Here is a 17298-nt window from a genome sequence, read left to right as displayed (position 1 = left end):
AAAAAAAAAAGCAGGTTATTATATAATATCTAGCACATTAGAGTTTTTTGAACAAAATAGTGTATCTATCTACCTACCTATGTATGTATGCACCTACCCACTTGTCTATCTCTGAGAGGATTTATACCCAAAACACTACCAATTATTACCTTTAAATGATTACAAAATAAGTGATTTCAATTTTGTCAATTTTCTTTAGCTCTATTTTCTTAATTTTTTTTTTTTTTTTTTTTTAGGCAGAATCTAGCTCTGTCACCCAGGCTGGAGGGCAGTGGCATGATCCCATCTCACTGCAACCTCCACCTCCTGGGTTTGAGCAATTCTTCTGCTTCAGCCTCCCAATAGCTGGGACTACAGGCATGTGCCATCACACCTGGCTAATTTTTGTGTTTTCAGTAGAGACTGGGTTTCACCATGTTGGCCAGGATGGTCTTGAACTCCTGGCTCAGGTGATTCTCCCACCTCGGCACCCTAAAGTGCTGGGATTATGGTTGTGAGCCACCACGCCTGGCCCTTTAATTGTTATGTAAAGAGATAACATGGAAATTAATTGCAAAAGTTGAGGATTTTTTTCTGTTTTTACTGTGTCTTGTTTATTTACTTTCTTAATGTAACAGAGGCTTCAGGAAATGAATTGGAAGGTGAATTCTTGTTTTATTTTTTATTTTGCGTAAACATTTGATGCTGAAAATTCATGTCCTCTCTGCCTCCGGAGATTTCAGAGAAAGAAAACTAATTAAAAATGATCATCTTTATGTGATTCTTTTGTGAGTAGCAGTGTTAAAGAGGAATAAAGTGGATGATGATGAGAGAGTCATTAATCTGTAATTATTTCAATACATACTCATGAATTTCCATGATGAATAGAATTGAAGCCTCCTTGAGTCTGTGAAGGTCTTTTACTCTCCTTTTCCACAAACCTTATTTCTTATTTCCCATGAACTTGGAAACTGAAAACAATCATTGTCTGGTGACTCCCAAATTACAATTTCCCTGGAATGTCTTCTAGTAAATACTAATTTTCCAGGTGCCTTCCTAGCCTAAAATTTCCTGTCAAACTGGATTGTTAGGAACAGTGCTTCTTCAATGACTTTTGACACATGCTGGAAAGAAAACATCTTGCCAACTATTACAGATAAAGCTTCAGTAGATTAAGACATAAGCTTTGAAAAGAGGCCCATTTTCTGCCTTCTCACACATAAGTTCTGGTGGTTAAGTTCTCTGTAAATCATCAAATTTAAAAAATTATTTTGGTATATATCACAGGTTTCTGTTTCATGTTGCTATTTGGGCAGTTTGTTTTGTGACTTGGCCTTTAAAAATTTTTTTTAATCTCAGTAGTTGGCTAGTATGGGTGGGAAGGGATGCCATGATTCCTGTCACAGATGAGCCACTTGTGTGGGCATCTGTCAATTATCCCTGCTCTGGTGTTGCTCAAGTTTATTTGTGTCATGGAAACCCTAGAGCCAAGTACTAGGGGAGTCCTACCAAGCAGCTTTGGCAAGCATAGAATTGATGGCAGCTTCGTTATAATTATACTTCTTTGCATGGGTGACCAGCTGTATCATCATAATAGCTTTCCATACTAGAGGCCAAAAAGACGGAGAGATATACAAGCTGCTCAATATATTTCAACAAATTACAATTTATTCCTTTTCCAAATGTTTTATGCCTTGAAATCATTCCCTACTCCCACCCAGCCCATCAGTTCTTTCACAAATAGGCAAAACACAGCTCTAGATATCCTTTTTAAGTATAGTGCATTAAGAAGTGATTTTTTTTCCTGTTCCTTAGAATAATCATATGTTTATCTTTTCTTGTTTTCAAACAAGAAGTTATTTGCTTTAATAGATTGTGTGACTGTGTAATACATATATGATAATGATGATGATAATAACAATTGCAGGCCAGGTGCGGTGGTTCATGTCAATCTCAGCACTTTGGGAGGCTGAAGCTGACAGATCACCTAAGATCAGGAGTTCAAGACCAGTCTGGCCAACATGGTGAAACCCTGTCTCTACAAAAAACATTAAAAAATTAGCTGGGTGTGGTGGCACATGCCTGTAATCCCAGCTACTCAGGAAGCTGAGGCAGCAGAATCACTTGAACCTGGGAGGCGGAGGTTGCAGTGAGCCGAGATTGTGCCATTGCAGTGAGCTGAGACTGTGCCTCTGCACTTCAGCCTGGGCAACAGAGCTAGACTCTGTCTCAAAAAAAATTTATATATATATACATATATATATATATATATGTATATATATATATGTGTGTGTGTGTGTGTGGTGTGTGTGTGTGTGTGTGTGTATGTGTGTATATATATATATATACACACATAAATAAAAATAATAATTGCAAACATTTACTGAGCATTTACTTTATGCCAGGGAGTATACCAAACAACATTTCATTTAAAACTTGCAAACTCTATGAGACAGGTGCTTCACATGAGGAAAGGGAAGCTTTGACAAGTGGGGTTACCTCACACAATGTCACTTAGCTTGTACGTGGTAGAGCAGGGAGTTGAATCCAGGCAGTCTGACTCTTAACGATTTAAAACTCACTCATTGATTTTGACTTAAATATGTTCTAGAAGTCCTTTCTGAGTTTCTTATCAGATAATAAAAGTAAAATTCCATTACCTGATATTAAATGAATTCAGTTTAAAAGTTTTTGCTTCATTAAATGGCCAACTACTACATGAAATGATATTCAACACAATATCATTCAACACAATAATTAGTCATCAGTGAGATGCAAATTAAAACCACAACAAGAAACCATTATTCACCCATTCAAACAGCTAACATTAAAAATGAACAATTCCTATGTTTCAAGGATGTGGAACATATGGAACTCTTATACAATGTGATGCAAGCGTTTTAGAAATCTGTTTTGGCAGTTTCTTAAAGAGCTATACATACACTTACCATATAACTCAGCCATTCCACTAAGTATTTACACAAGAGAAATGAAGACATGTTCTCACAAAGATTTATACACAAATGTTCATAGCATCTTGATTCACTGTAGCCTAAAAACCAACTCAATGTCCGTCAACAGCTGAATGTGTATAAACAAATGTGGTATATTCACACAGTAGCATATACTCATAAAAATGCAACAACATGAATAAATCTCAGAATCATTATGCTTAAGGAGAGAAGCCAGACACAAAAGTACATACTGTTTTTCATTTATATAAAGTTCTAGATAATGAAAATTAAGTTATAGTGACAGAAAGCAGGGCAGTGGATATTTGAAGCTGAAAATTGAGGGAGAGGTAGTTTGCAAAGGGCAGGGGAAAGTTTTAGGTGATGGAAAGTTCTCTTTCTTGATTGTGAAGGTGATTTCACAGGTGTATACATCTGTCAAAATTTACTTAATTGTATAATTCATTGTATTTGTAGAAATAATATATAGTCTATCATATAAATTATATATAATGTATTATATATATATATTGCTATTTATATAACATAATTTATTTATATAATGTATGTATTCTGTGCGTGTGTGTGTGTATTTTTCTTAGAAACAGGATATTGCTCTGTCACTCAGGCTGGAATGCAGTGATGTGATCATGGCTTACTGTAACCTTGAACTCCTGGGTTCAAGTGATCCCCTATCTCAGCTTCTCAAGTAGGTAGGGCAACATGCATGTCACCATACCTGGATAAGAATATTATAATTTATTATATATTATTATTATATGTAAGTCATTCATCAATAAAGTTAATTAGGTGCTGGACTCAGTGGCTCATGCCTGTAGCCTCAGCTACCGAGGAGGCTCGGGTGAGAGGATTGCTTGAGCCCAGAAGATCAAGGTTACAGTGAACTAACTATGTTCCTGCCACTGCACTCCAGCCTGGGCAACAAAGCCCAGACCTTTTTTCTAAATAAATAAGTAAGTAAGTAAATAAATAAATAAATAAATAAATAAATGAAGTTGATTGTAAGACGTCTAAAGTACAGCAGAAAATCAAAACAAAATTTCTGCCATAAACACTTTTATGCCTGTGTCTTAGCATACTTGTTGAATGTTTCTGTCAATTAAATTCTGCCAACAGGAAAACTTAATTAAAAGGTCATTTTCCTGGCCGGGCGTGGTGGCTCAAGCCTGTAATCCCATCACTTTGGGAGGCCAAGGCAGGTGGATCACGAGGTCGAGAGATCGAGACCATCCTGGTCAACATGGTGAAACCCCGTCTCTACTAAAAATACAAAAAATTAGCTGGGTGTGGTGGTGCGTGCCTGTAATCCCAGCTACTTAGGAGGATGAGGCAGGAGAATTGCCTGAACCCAGGAGGCGGAGGTTGCGGTGAGCTGAGATCGTGCCATTGCACTCCAGCCTGGGTAACAAGAGCGAAACTCCGTCTCAAAAAAAAAAAAGAAAAAAAAAAAAGGTCATTTTCCTGCCAAACAAATTCCCATTTCTATCCAAAAGGCCAATAAAAAGTTTTCAGTGAAATGAAAAAAAAAAAAGACTTAAAAATATTATAGAAAGTATCCATTGCTCTCCTAAAAGATTGTTATTGATTGACATTCCACAATATATGAAAGTGTCCATTTCACCCCACTTTTGCCACTATTGAATAGTCAGTTATCTTTTAAATGTTTGCTAGTCTGGTGAGACTTTTTTTTTTTTTTTTGAGACAGAGGCTTGCTCTGTCGCCCAGGCTGGAGTGCAGTGGCTTGATCTTGGCTCACTGCAACCTCTGCCTCCCCGGTTCAAGTGATTCTCCTGCCTCAGCCTCCCGAGTAGCTGGGACTACAATCACATGCTAGCGCACCCAGCTAATTTTTTGCATTTTTAGTAGAGCACTTCAGACTGGGTGACAGAGCTGCCATTAGTGAGTAGTCAAATTCCTACATACAGAATCTGAGGATCAACTGTGATTCCTCTGTAATGCTGCTGCCATGTGTACAATGAGTCAGTAAAAGCTTCAGAGTGGAAATATTTATCAAAGCTATTGCAGGGGGCTATATAGCAGGAGAGACACAGAATGATACTTCACCCTGTTCATGAATGTAATATAATTTATTAATTTATTAATTTTTAAAATCAAAATTTTAGGTATACTTAGTTTTAAAAGTTCAGAAGTTCTACAATGTTAATTATGAAAAAGAATAACCCCTTGGGCCTTTCTGCCCCTTCCCTTTGCCCAGAAACAACAAATTTCAATTCTTTTGTTGTTTCTTTTATTTTTTACTGCCAAATTGCTAAATAACCTGATTATAATGTTATTGATTCTTTTGTTTTGTTTTTAGGCACTATAAAGACTAGCTTTCAGGCTGGGCTCAGTGACTCATGCCTGTAATCCCAGCATTTTGGGAGGCCTAGGCGGGCGGATTACCTGAGGTCAGGAGTTCGAGACCAGCCTGGCCAACATGGTGAAACCCTGTCTCTACTAAAAATACAAAAATTAACAGGGCATCATGTTGGGCACCTGTAATCTCAGCTACTTGGAAGGCTGAGGCAGGAGAATCACTTGAACCGGGAGGTGAAGGTTGCAGTGAGCAGAGATCATACCACTGTACTCCAGCCTGGGCCACAGAGTGAGATTCTGTCTTCATAAAAAACAAAAAACAAAAAAACTAGCTCTCTTTCACTACCATTTGAACAAATATTCATGCACTTTACATCCTTCCAAATCTTAATTTTTAAAAAATTTTCCACCCAACTCATGCAGACAAATCATAAATTTTGTTACATCACTATTCAGTATTTACATTATTATACTGTTTCATCAAACTAAAATCTGGACTAAGAAAGCCTCCATACTCACATACTTGAGTTTTTACCTAAAACCCACAACCAAATTTAGCAGGTAAGCAAACTGAAAACCTAACTTAGGAATATACTTCAATAACAAAGTTGTTGACTCTCAGGTGGGTGTGCTGCCTATAGTCCCAGCACTTTGGGAGACCGAGGCAGGCAGATTACCTGAGGTCAGAAGTTCAAGACCAGCCTGACCAGCATGGTGAAACCCTGTCTCCACAAAAATACAAAGTCAGGCATGATGGTGGGTGCCTGTAATCCCGGCTACTCGAGAGGCTGAGGTAGGAGAATTGTTTGAACCCGGGAGGTGGAGGTTGTTGTGAGCTGAGATCGTGCCACTGCACTCCAGCCTGGCCAACAGAGCAAGACTGCATCTCAAAAATAATAATAAACAATTGCTGACTCTTAGCCAGTCCTAGCAGCCGGACCTCAAAGGCTTATAGGCCACCAGTTATTCAGACCTTGTTCTGATAAGGCAAACGCTGAGCTGTAACTCACTCAACTGGCTGTTTCTGTACCTTGCTTCTGCTCCCTGAACATCACTTTCCTTGTTTTTTTTTTTTGTTTTTTTTTTGAGATGGAGTCTTGCTTTGTCAACCAGGCTGGTGTGCAGTGGTGCGATCTCGGCTCACTGCAACCTCCACCTCCTGGGTTTATGAAATTCTCCTGCCTCAGCTTCCTGAATAACTGGGATTACAGGCTTGTGCCACCATGCCTAGCTAATTTTTGTATTTTTGGTAGAGATGAGGTTTCACCATGATGGCCAGGCTGGTCTCGAACTCCTGACCTCAGTGATCTGCCTATCTTGGCCTCCCAAAGTGCTGGGATTACAGGCGTGAGCCACTGCATCTGGCTGAGCTTTCAGTATTCTTAACTAGAGCTGTGTGGTCTGTGGACTCCCATGCTAAGAATCACTGTAGTCCTTGCGATCTGTTTCAAGCTTATAATGGTATATGTGAAAATTTTTAAAAATTACTAATCAATTATCTTGAAATATTTTCTGTGTCTTTCCAGATATGGAGAATATAAAGCCATTGGAAGGTGTAAAAATTCTGGATTTAACAAGGTTTGTATTGGTTTATCTACATTTTAGTGATTGGGTTTTTCCCTTTCCTCAAAAACATTTAATTTTTTGAATTCTGAGAGGAACTAATATGCTTATATTGAAATTTTAGAGAAGAAAATAAGAAAAGAAAAATTCCTGGCTGGGTGCAGTGGCTCATGCCTGTAATCCCAGCATTTTGGGAGGCTAAGATGGGCAGATCACTTGAGGTTAGGAGTTCAAGACCAGCCTGGCCAATATGGTGAAACTCTGTCTCTACTAAAAATACAAAAATTAGCCAGCCATAGTGGTGGGCGCCTGTAGTCCCAGCTGCTTAGGAGGCTGAGGCGGGAGAATCACCTGAACCCCGGAGGCAGAGGTTGCAGTGAGCTGAGATCTTACTATTGCACTCCAGGCTAGGTGAAACAGGAATAATCTGTCTCAAAAAAAAAAAAAAAAAGCCTTTTCACGTGCTCACAAGATGGCACTGAAAGTAAAGAAGGAAGCTTCTGCCCCTCCTAAAGCCGAAGCCAAAGTGAAGCCTTTAAAGGCCAAGAAGGCAGTGTTGAAAGGTGTCCACAGCCACAAGAAAAAGATCCACATGTCGCCCACCTTCAGGGGGCCCAAGACACTGCAACTCCAGAGGCAGTCCAAATACCTTTGGAAGAGTGCTCCCAGGAGAAACAAGCTGGACCACTATGCTATCAAGTTTCCGCTGACCACTGAGTCTGCAATGAAGAAGATAGAAGACAACAACACACTTGTGTTCATTGTGGATGTTAAAGCCAACAAGACCAGATCAAACAGACTGTGAAGAAGCTCTATGACATTGATGTGGCCAAGGTCAACACCCTGATTCTGCCTGATGGAGAGAAGAAGGCACATGTTCAACTGGATCCTGATTATGATTCTTTGGATGTTGCCAACAAAATTGGGATCATCTAAACTGAGTCCAGCTGGCTAATTCTAAATATATGTGTATTTTTTCACCATTAAAAAAAAGAAAAATTCCTGTAATATCATTCTAAGAGATAATTAGTGTAGTATTTGTCTTTCCCAACTTATATTTATGTGTAATCTTAAGAAACAAAAATTGGAACCATATTGAAATTACAGTTTTACTCACATTTTAAATACAATGTTATATTTTAAATATTTTCCTATGTTATTCAAAATTCAACAAAAACTTAAGATAGTATTTTATTATATCGATGTCACATAAATTATGTAATCATCCTCTAGTCTTTCACTATTATAAACTAGGCTTCTTTGTACACAAATGTTTCCCTCAGTTTTGATTTCTTCCTTAGGATAAAATTCTAGAAAAATAATTCTAGGATCAAAGGGGATATTTTTAAAACTCCTATTACATATGTCAAAATTGCAGTTTTAACTGTTTTGATTCTTACTAGCATTACATGAGCTTGTCTTTGTTGATGGGTTGTTAAGAAAATAATTAATATAAAAATTTTCACAATGGTAATTAATTTATTTATCATTGTTAACGTTGTAGAGTCCTGGCAGGACCTTTTGCTACTATGAATTTAGGAGATCTTGGAGCAGAAGTTATAAAAGTGGAGAGACCAGGTAAAGCCATTTCTCTCTTTAAAAAATAGAAACAAACTAATAAATATTTTAAAGTAATTCTCTAAGTACCTAGGTTTAGTGTACCTGTAGGTGGGATAAGGAGAGAATCAAGATGAAAGGATTGTCTTTTTCTTCTCCATTTTTTGTTTTCAACTAACACTAATTATCTCTTTTTACTCTTTATGTGTGCTAAGTGCGAAGGCTTAAACCATTTTCTTCTTTGTACCTGAGGGCTTTTGTTAGAAGCTGAGGCCAGGTGCAGTGGTTCACACCTGTAATCCTACCACTTTGGGAGGCCAAGGAGCGAAGATCACTTGAGGTCAGGAGTTCAAGACCAGCCTGGCCAATACGGTGAAACCTTGTCTCTACTAAAAATGCAAAAAAAATTAGCCAGGCATGTTTGGTGGATACCTGTAATCCCAGCTACTTGGGAGGCTGAGGCAGGAGAATCACTTAAACCTGGGAGGTGAGGTTGCAGTGAGCTGAGATTGTGCCACTGTACTCTAATCTGGGCAACAGAGCAAGACTCTATTTAAAAAAAAAAAAAAAGAAGAAGAAGTAGAGATACAGCATATAACAATGATGATAACAACACCTACATTGCCATAGTTCTCAATGCTTTGCTTGTGCTTATTTAATCTTTGCAACAACCCTATGGGCTGATGGTATTATTAATAATTTATAAAGCAGAAAATGGAGGCACAGAGATGTAAAGCAACTTATTTAGGGACACACAGCCAATAAGGAATATTGAGACCCTCACTTTACCTTTGAGGCTGATATTAACCTGGACCTGACCACCCTCCCTCACTGTGGGATAAAGAGAAGGCCAGGAGAAAGGAGGATAAAAGTGAAGAAGTAAGGTACAGAAGAAGGAGAGAAGGAAAAAAAAATCAAATTCCTGCAAAAAAAGAACCCAAGGCCAGGTGCGGCAGCTCATGCCTGTAATCCTAGCACTTTAGGAGGCCAAGGCAGGCGGATAACTTAAGGTCAGGAGTTTGAGACCAGCCTGGCCAACATGGCGAAACCCCATCTTTACTAAAAATACAAAAATGAGGCAGTGTGATGGCAGACACCTCTAGTTCCAGCTACTTGGGAAGCTGAGGCAGGAGAATTGCTTGAACTTGGGAGGTGGAGGTTTCAGTGAACTGAGATCGTGCCACTGCACTCAAGCCTGTGTGACAGAGAGAGACCATATCCAAAAACAAACAAAAAAACCCCCAAATATTCCAACTAAGTCATTCTTTTCTATTTTTTTTTTTTGTTTGTTTTTATTTTTTCCCTCTGTCACCCAGGCTGGAGTGCAGTGGTGGGATCATAGCTCACCATAGCCTCCAACCATGGATCTTAAGCAATTCTCCCACCTCAACCTCCTTGTTTTTTTAGAGACAGGGTCTTGCTATGTTGTTTGGGTTGATCTTGAACTCCTGTCTCAGCCTTTCAGAATGCTGAGATTACAGGTGTGACCTACCACTCCTGGCCATAAAAGAAACATTTCCCCATTTTATAATTTTAAAGATTTTGGATGAAGAAACACCTAAGCCTAGATCAATTTTTTGCTTTTATGTTTTTCCTGTGACATCTTTCCTGTTCTTTCTTCCTCCTTTGTTCACCAAATTAATATATTCTGTGTACAAAATTCTCACTTTTATTTGGTATCATCTTAGCATTTTGGTGTTTAGTTCAAACTGTTACTGAAAAAGTTGCTTAGAAAAGCATTGTTGGTCAGGTGTGGTTGCTTATGCCTGTAGTCCCAACATTTTGGGAGGCCAAGGTGGGCAGATCACCTGAGATCAGGAGTTCAAGACCAACCTGGCCAACATGGTGAAACCCTGTCTCTACTAAAAGTACAAAAATTAATGGGGCATGGTGGTGGACACCTATAATCCCAACTACTTGAGAGACTGAGGCAGGAGAATTGCTTGAACTAGGGAGGCAGAGGTTGCAGTGAGCTGAGACCACATCATTGTACCCCAGCCTGGGCAACAAGAGCCAAACTCCATCTCAGAAAGGAAAGTGTCATTGTTATGTGCCCTTTCTCTCCAATAAGCACTTAAAGGGCACAGTCCATGTTTTTAAATGTCTGCTACATCATCCTATAAACAGCTTGTTTTATTTTATTTTATTTTTCTGAGACAGAGCTCCTGTTATCCAGGCTGGATGCCATCGTGTGATCATGACTTATTGTAGCCATGACCTCCCGGGCTCAAGCAATCTTCCTACCTTAGCTGGGACCATAGTTGTGTGCAACTGTGCCTGGCTAATTATTTATTTATTTTTTGAGACAGAGTCTCAATGTGTCTGTGAGCCACTGCACCCGGCCTTACTAATTTTTTTTTTTTTTTTGGTAAAAATGGAGTTTTCTTATGTTGCCCAGGCTGGTCTTGAACTCCTGGGCTCAAATGATCCTTCAACCTCAGCCTCCCAAAGTGCTGATATTGCAGGTGTGGGTGAGCCATCACACCTGACCTATGGAGCTTCTTTTATCCTCTATCCTGTGAATTATGTCTGTCTTTTGTATGTGTGTTTTAAGTAAATGAGTTGCTTTTGCTTTTTTCCTTTCAAAAGAAAAAAAAATCTGTTTTTCTTGTTCAATTTTAATGAGTAAAGTCTAATGGCTAATAAATTGGTTATGCTATTTAAATGATTTGGATTTAAAACTTTATACCACATTTACAAATTCTCTCTTTTTGGAGGTCTAGTGATAAATACTTTAATTACCTATGTAATGATTAGTTTTATCTGTACTCTCTGATAGTTGCTTTTTGTGCAAAGAAAACATTTTTTTCTGTAATTCTGTAGTGTTATCTTTGAATCAGACATGAATACAGTTCAGAATTACTTGAAGTAGATATCCATCATAGAATACCCCATCTTTTATCGTGTTAGATTTGTAATCCCACACCTGTAATCCCAACATTTTGGGAGTCTGAAGTGGGTAGATTGCTTGAGGCCAGAAGTTCGAGACCAGCTGGCCAACATGGTGAAACCATATCTCTATTAAAAATACACAAATCAGCCAGGTGTGATGGTGCACCCCTGTAATCCCTGCTACTGGGGTGGCTGGAGGCAGGAGAATTACCTGAACTTAAGAGGTGGAGTTTGCAGTGAGCAGAGATTGCACCTTTGCACTCCAGCCTAGACAACAGAGTGAGACTCCATCTCAAAAAATCCCCCAAAGATTAATAGCTCATATTATTATTTTCAGGAGCTGGTGACGATACACGAACTTGGGGGCCACCTTTCGTGGGGACAGAAAGTACATATTATCTCAGTGTTAACCGAAATAAAAAAGTAAGAATATCATTCCCTTTTTTGCTTTTTTTGTGTAATTCTCTTGTAACAGCAAAACTGATGATACCATTGTGGCTTGTTTTTTCTTCCTTTTATTTTTATTTTTTATTTTTTATTTTTTTGAGACAGAGTTTCGCTCTTGTTACCCAGGCTGGAGTGCAATGGCACGATCTCGGCTCACCGCAACCTCCGCCTCCTGGGTTCAAGCAATTCTCCTGCCTCAGCCTCCCGAGTAGCTGGGATTACAGGCACGCGCCGCCAGGCTCAGCTGATTTTTTGTATTTTTAGTAGAGATGGGGTTTCACCATGTTGACCAGGATGGTCTCGATCTCTTGACCTCGTGATCCACCCGCCTTGGCCTCCCAAAGTGCTGGGATTACAGGGGTGAGCCACCGCGCCCGGCCCCTTTTATTTTTTTTAAAGATGTAACTAACATTTCAAATAAATTAAACTTCCATTCATTTACCATTCACCGAGTAGAAACAATGAGCTTTTTACTACTCTTTTTTATCTACCAAGAAACTTAGAACATTTCACAAGAATTTATAATGGAAATAATTTTATGAAAGAGAAAAATCATTTGATGCCTTACATTTGTTATTCTTTTAGGGAATAATTGTCTAACACTTGGTATTATAATTGAAAAACTTCTCCCATAATCCTTGTTAGCATATATCCTCATGATAAACAGAATCAGTAAGAGGATTTAAATATTTCCTCATGCATAAAATGAATTTAAGAAGATCTATGATATGAATGACTTTATTGTCAGCAATAAGAAGAACTTTTATGACCAGGCTCAGTGGCTCATGCCTGTAATCCTAGCACTTTGGGAGCCTGAGGCAGGCAGATTGCCTAAGGTCAGGAGTTTGAGACCAGCCTGGCCAACATGGTGAAACTCCAAAACCCTATCTCTACTAAAAATACGAAAATTAGCCAGGCATGGTGGTGGGTGCCTGTAATCCCAGCTACTGGGGAGGCTGAGGAAGGAGAATCGCTTAAATCCTGAAGGCAGAGGTTGCAGTTAGCCAAGATTGTGCCACTGCATTCCAGCCTGGGTGACAGAGCAAGACTCTGTCTGAAAAAAAAAGAAAAAAGAAAAAGAAAAACTTTTATGATAGTTAATATACTTATTATTATTATTATTTTTTACTTTTTATTTTAGATTCAGGGGATACATGTGCATGTTTGCCACTGCATAATGGTGGGGCTTGGGCATCTTGTGTATCCGTCTCCAAAATAATAGATATATATTTTTTAATTTTTAGAGTATTGCTGTTAATATCAAGGATCCGAAAGGGGTGAAAATCATCAAAGAGGTACAGTATGCTATATAGAAGGCATCTCACCACCTAGGTTTTAATTAGGGATTGGAACATCAGAGCAAAAGTATTTTAAAACTTTATGGATGAGCTGTATATTTGCAATAAATACCTTTTAAGTATTTATCTTGATTTGTATACTTCTTTGTAAGTGTGGTGTGCTTTAAATTTCTTATGTATTGTGTGTAATTATGGTGCTAGCTACTATTGACTGAGTGCCTGCTCTGCATCAAATCCTGGGCGTGGACCCTTTGTTTACATTATTTCCTCTAATCCTCAGAATTTGCCTTGTAAATGAAGTATTGAAATCTCTGACATAAAAGGGAATTGAGTTTCCTGGGGCCTAAGTGATGCTCTAAGATTACCCAGCTTATATGGGGAAAAGCTGACATTTGGATGTGGATCACATCACTGGAGAGTCCAATCTTTATATAACCCTTACTTAGATAACCAATATATCCAAACCTATCGCAGCATCTTTCTTTGAGTAGCTGGAAGGCACAGTGGTTAAATTAAGGTTGGATACTTTTACATGTGATTTGAATCCTGCCTTCTGTACTACTGTACTACTGTATGACCTCAGACAAGTTACATAATTTCTTTGTGCTTCAGTTTCTTCATCAGTAAACTGGAGGCAATAATAATACCTACTTTCTTTCTTTCTTTTTTTGAGACAGAGTCTCACTCTGTTGCCCAGGCTGGAGTGCAGTGGCACAATCTCAGCTCACCGCAACTTCTGTCTCCCAGCTTCAAGCAATTCTCCTGCTTCAGCCTCCCAAGTAGCTGGGATTAGAGGTGTGTGCTATCACACCCAGCTAAGTTTTGTATTTTTAGTAGAGATAGGGTTTCACCATGTTGGGCAGGCTGGTCTCGAACTTCCAACCTCAGGTGATCCACCTGCCTCAGCCTCCCAAAGTGCTGGGATTACAGGCATGAGCCACTGTGCCTAGCCATTTTTTTTTTTTTTTTTTTTTTTTTTTTTTTTTTTTTTTTTATACAAAGTCTCTGTCTGTTGCCCAGGCTGGAGGGCAATGGCATGATCTTGGCTCAGTGCAACCTCCCTCTCCTGGGTTCAACCAATTATCTTGCCTCAGCCTCCAGAGTAGCTGGGATTACAGGCATGCACCACCATGCCTGGCTAATTTTTGTATTTTTAGTAGAGATGGGGTTTCATCATGTTGTCCAGGCTGGTCTCGAACTCCTGACCTCAAGTGATCTGCCTACCTTAGCTTCCCAAAGTGCTAGGATTTACAGATGTGAGCCACTGCACCCAGCCTAATAGTTCCTACTAAGATTGTTGTTAGAATTAAGTTAGTCTGTATAAAATATATAGATGAGTGCTTGCCACAGTCAGCACTCATTACATTTTAGCTGTTGTTATTTTCTATGCTCCTGATGTTGGATTCATCATGTGGGATAAAACTTGTTTGCCATACTAGTTAAGGTTTACAGTTGAATCTAATAGATGTACAGTATTCTTCTGTATTCGGGGAATTGGTTCTACTAGAACCTCCACGTATAACAAAATCTGTGAATATTCAAGTCCCACAGTCGGCCCTATGGAACTTGCTTATGCAAAAAATTGGCTCTTAGTGTACATGGCTTTTGCATCTGGTGAATACTGTATTTTCCATCCATGTTTGGTTGAAAAAAATCCGCCTGGGGTGGACTTGCACAGTCCAAACCCCTGTTGTTTAAGGGCCAATTGTGAACAATTTATGGCTATTCGGTTAGAGAACCAAATCTCAAACTTTATTTTGTACTTACTTGCTTACATATGTATGCATGTATTTTGAGACAGAGTCTTGCTCTATTACCCAGGCTGGAGTGCAGTGACAAGATCTTGGCTCACCGCAACCTCTGCCTCCTGGGTTCAAGAAATTCTCCTGTCTCAGCCTCCCGAGTAGCTGGGACTACAGGCACACGTCACCACACCTGGCTGATTTTTGTGTGTTTAGTAGAGATGGGGTTTCACCATATTGGTCAGGCTGGTCTTGAACTCCTAATGTCAGGTGATCGCCTACCTCAGCCTCCCAAAGTGCTGGGATTACAGACATGAGCCACTGCACCCGGTCCTAAACTTTACTTTTTACCAAAGCATCAACTTAGCTTCAATTGCTCTGCTGCTGCTTTCAGTTCTCTATCTTGGTCCATGAAACATAATCTTTAATTATTAAGAACAGAATCAGGGACCATCCTCTTTTTGGTTCTGCTGGATCAATGCAGCCAATTTAGAATTTTCATTTGCTACATGTATTTTGAACCCAAGGCTTGAAAATCATCCTGATTTTACCACCTTGGTTTTCCATATCTTTCCTGTAGCATAATTTAGGTTTGTTCATTTTAGTTTTTCTTTTGAAACTCGGTTTGGTTTTTCTAAATTGTTCTCTACTCTTACTGACCTCCTCTGTTTTCCTACAGTGACTACCCTCACCTTGGAGCCAACTCTCATTGTTTTTATTTTTAGGCCCCCTTTAAAAAAACTTCTCCTCATTAGTTATTGTTATTATTTTTTAATCTGGGAGCTTGTTCTACCTTTAATACTTCTCTGTGTGTCTTGTGTTTCTTGGTTCCATCTTCAGTGTCCATAGTCTTGGTTCTTTGCTTCCATTTCAGAGCATTCTGGTAATTTATGCTGAGTAGTTGAGGTTTCAGATTTGATTGAATACTTCACATTTCTTTCTTTCTTTTTTTTTTTTTTTTGAGATGGAGTCTCACTCTGTTGCCCAGGCTGGAGTGCAGTGGTGCGATCTTGGCTCACTGCAACCTCTTTGTTTAAAGCCTTGCAGGTTTAAACAATTCTCTGCCTCAGCCTCCCTAGTAGCTGGGATTACAGGCTCGTGACACCACGCCCGGCTGATTTTTTGTATTTTTAGTAGAGATGGGTTTTACCATCTTGGCCAGGCTGGTCTTCAATTCCTGACCTCGTGATCTACCCGCCTCGGCCTCCCAAAGTGCTGGAATCACAGGCATGAGCCACCATGCCTGGCCCGCTGCATTTCTATCAAGGCTTCTCAATAGGGCAGTTTTAGTGGGATTCATAACTCTTGCTACTAAGGCATTGGTATACCTATGGATAATTTAGGGCTGGATTTATAATTCTGAGTAAAATAAATGAACTGCTGTTACTTCCTTCCTGCTCTGTCCTTTATCATTTTGTAACAATTTGAAATTATGTTTCATTCTAGGCTTGACTTCAAGTCGGATTTGTAAATATTTTAAAAAATTTTAAGTACATTTGAACTCATTAAATATAAATAGGTTGTCTGGGGACATTATTTATGTCTATTGCTTTTATTTTTTGTTCATTTTATTTTATTTTTGGATACAGTTTCACTCTGCCACCCAGGCTGGAGTGCAGTGGCACAATCTCAGCTCACTGCAGTCTCTACTTCCTGAGTTCAAGTGATTGTCTTGCCTCAGCCTCCTGAGTAGCTGGGATTGGGTGTGTGCTACCACACCTGGCTAACTTCTGTATTTTTAGTAGGCAAGGGTTTCATCATATTGGCCAGACTGGTCTCAAACTCCTGGCCTTAAGTGATCTGCCCGCCTTGGCCACCCAAAATGCTGGGATTACAGGCGTGAACCACCATGGCCGTCCAATTGCTTTTAGGTAGTTATACAATTCATAAGTTATATATCTTACTATCTAAAGGAAATTATTTATTCCCTAGTCTTTCGTATTTCTGGTATAGATTTCTCTTCTAGCCTTAAGAGTAGCAAACAACAACAACAAAAAAAAAACAACAAAAAAACCCTGTAAAGATTTTAAAAGATGTTTTTTTTATATATTTAATGTACTTACATTCTAATTTTTCTACCTAATTTTTTGAGAATCTATTTGGACAGACCATGTAGTCTAGTCCAGATATTTATTACATTTAAAGGATGCAGAATCCATTGAATACCGTGTACTTACAAAAACTTTCATAACCATTATTTTACTGACAGTAATACTTTAAATAGTTGACCAGAGCTTCTATGTTTATCTAATTTACTTCATCTGTCCTTCGATTTTTCTGGGCTGTTACAAAGGGAGAATTAATTGTGTAGAAGTTAAAATTCTATCATGTCGGGATTTGTTCAGTGGAAGTCTGACTCATGTTCACCTCTTCCTTCAGCTTGCAGCTGTTTGTGATGTGTTTGTGGAAAACTATCTCCCTGGCAAACTGTCTGCCATGGGCCTGGGATATGAAGATATAGACAAGATTGCTCCTCACATCATCTATTGTTCCATCACAGGTAATTCAACCCCCCACCCTTGTCAGTTAAAA

General features: G+C 39.0%; 1 protein-coding gene across 11 annotated transcripts in view; it reads left to right on the top strand.

The window, feature by feature from the left end:
• The window catches only part of SUGCT (succinyl-CoA:glutarate-CoA transferase), an 858466-nt gene that overhangs the window by 10311 nt on the left and 830857 nt on the right, over positions 1 to 17298 (top strand). For all 11 annotated transcript variants that reach the window (XR_012512230.1, XR_012512232.1, XR_012512231.1 and 8 more), the window contains 5 exons: positions 6794 to 6845; positions 8335 to 8408; positions 11617 to 11702; positions 12971 to 13021; positions 17146 to 17266. Coding sequence is in view for 5 of the 11 variants with exons in the window: in XM_074379788.1 (XP_074235889.1) it covers positions 6794 to 6845; positions 8335 to 8408; positions 11617 to 11702; positions 12971 to 13021; positions 17146 to 17266 (384 nt within the window). In the remaining 6 variants the exon portion in view is untranslated. The remainder of the gene's footprint in view (positions 1 to 6793; positions 6846 to 8334; positions 8409 to 11616; positions 11703 to 12970; positions 13022 to 17145; positions 17267 to 17298) is intronic.

This window comes from Saimiri boliviensis, chromosome 10, assembly GCF_048565385.1.
Source record: "Saimiri boliviensis isolate mSaiBol1 chromosome 10, mSaiBol1.pri, whole genome shotgun sequence".
Classification (NCBI taxonomy): Eukaryota; Metazoa; Chordata; class Mammalia; order Primates; family Cebidae; genus Saimiri; species Saimiri boliviensis.
This window is presented reverse-complemented; position numbering and strand designations above follow the sequence as displayed.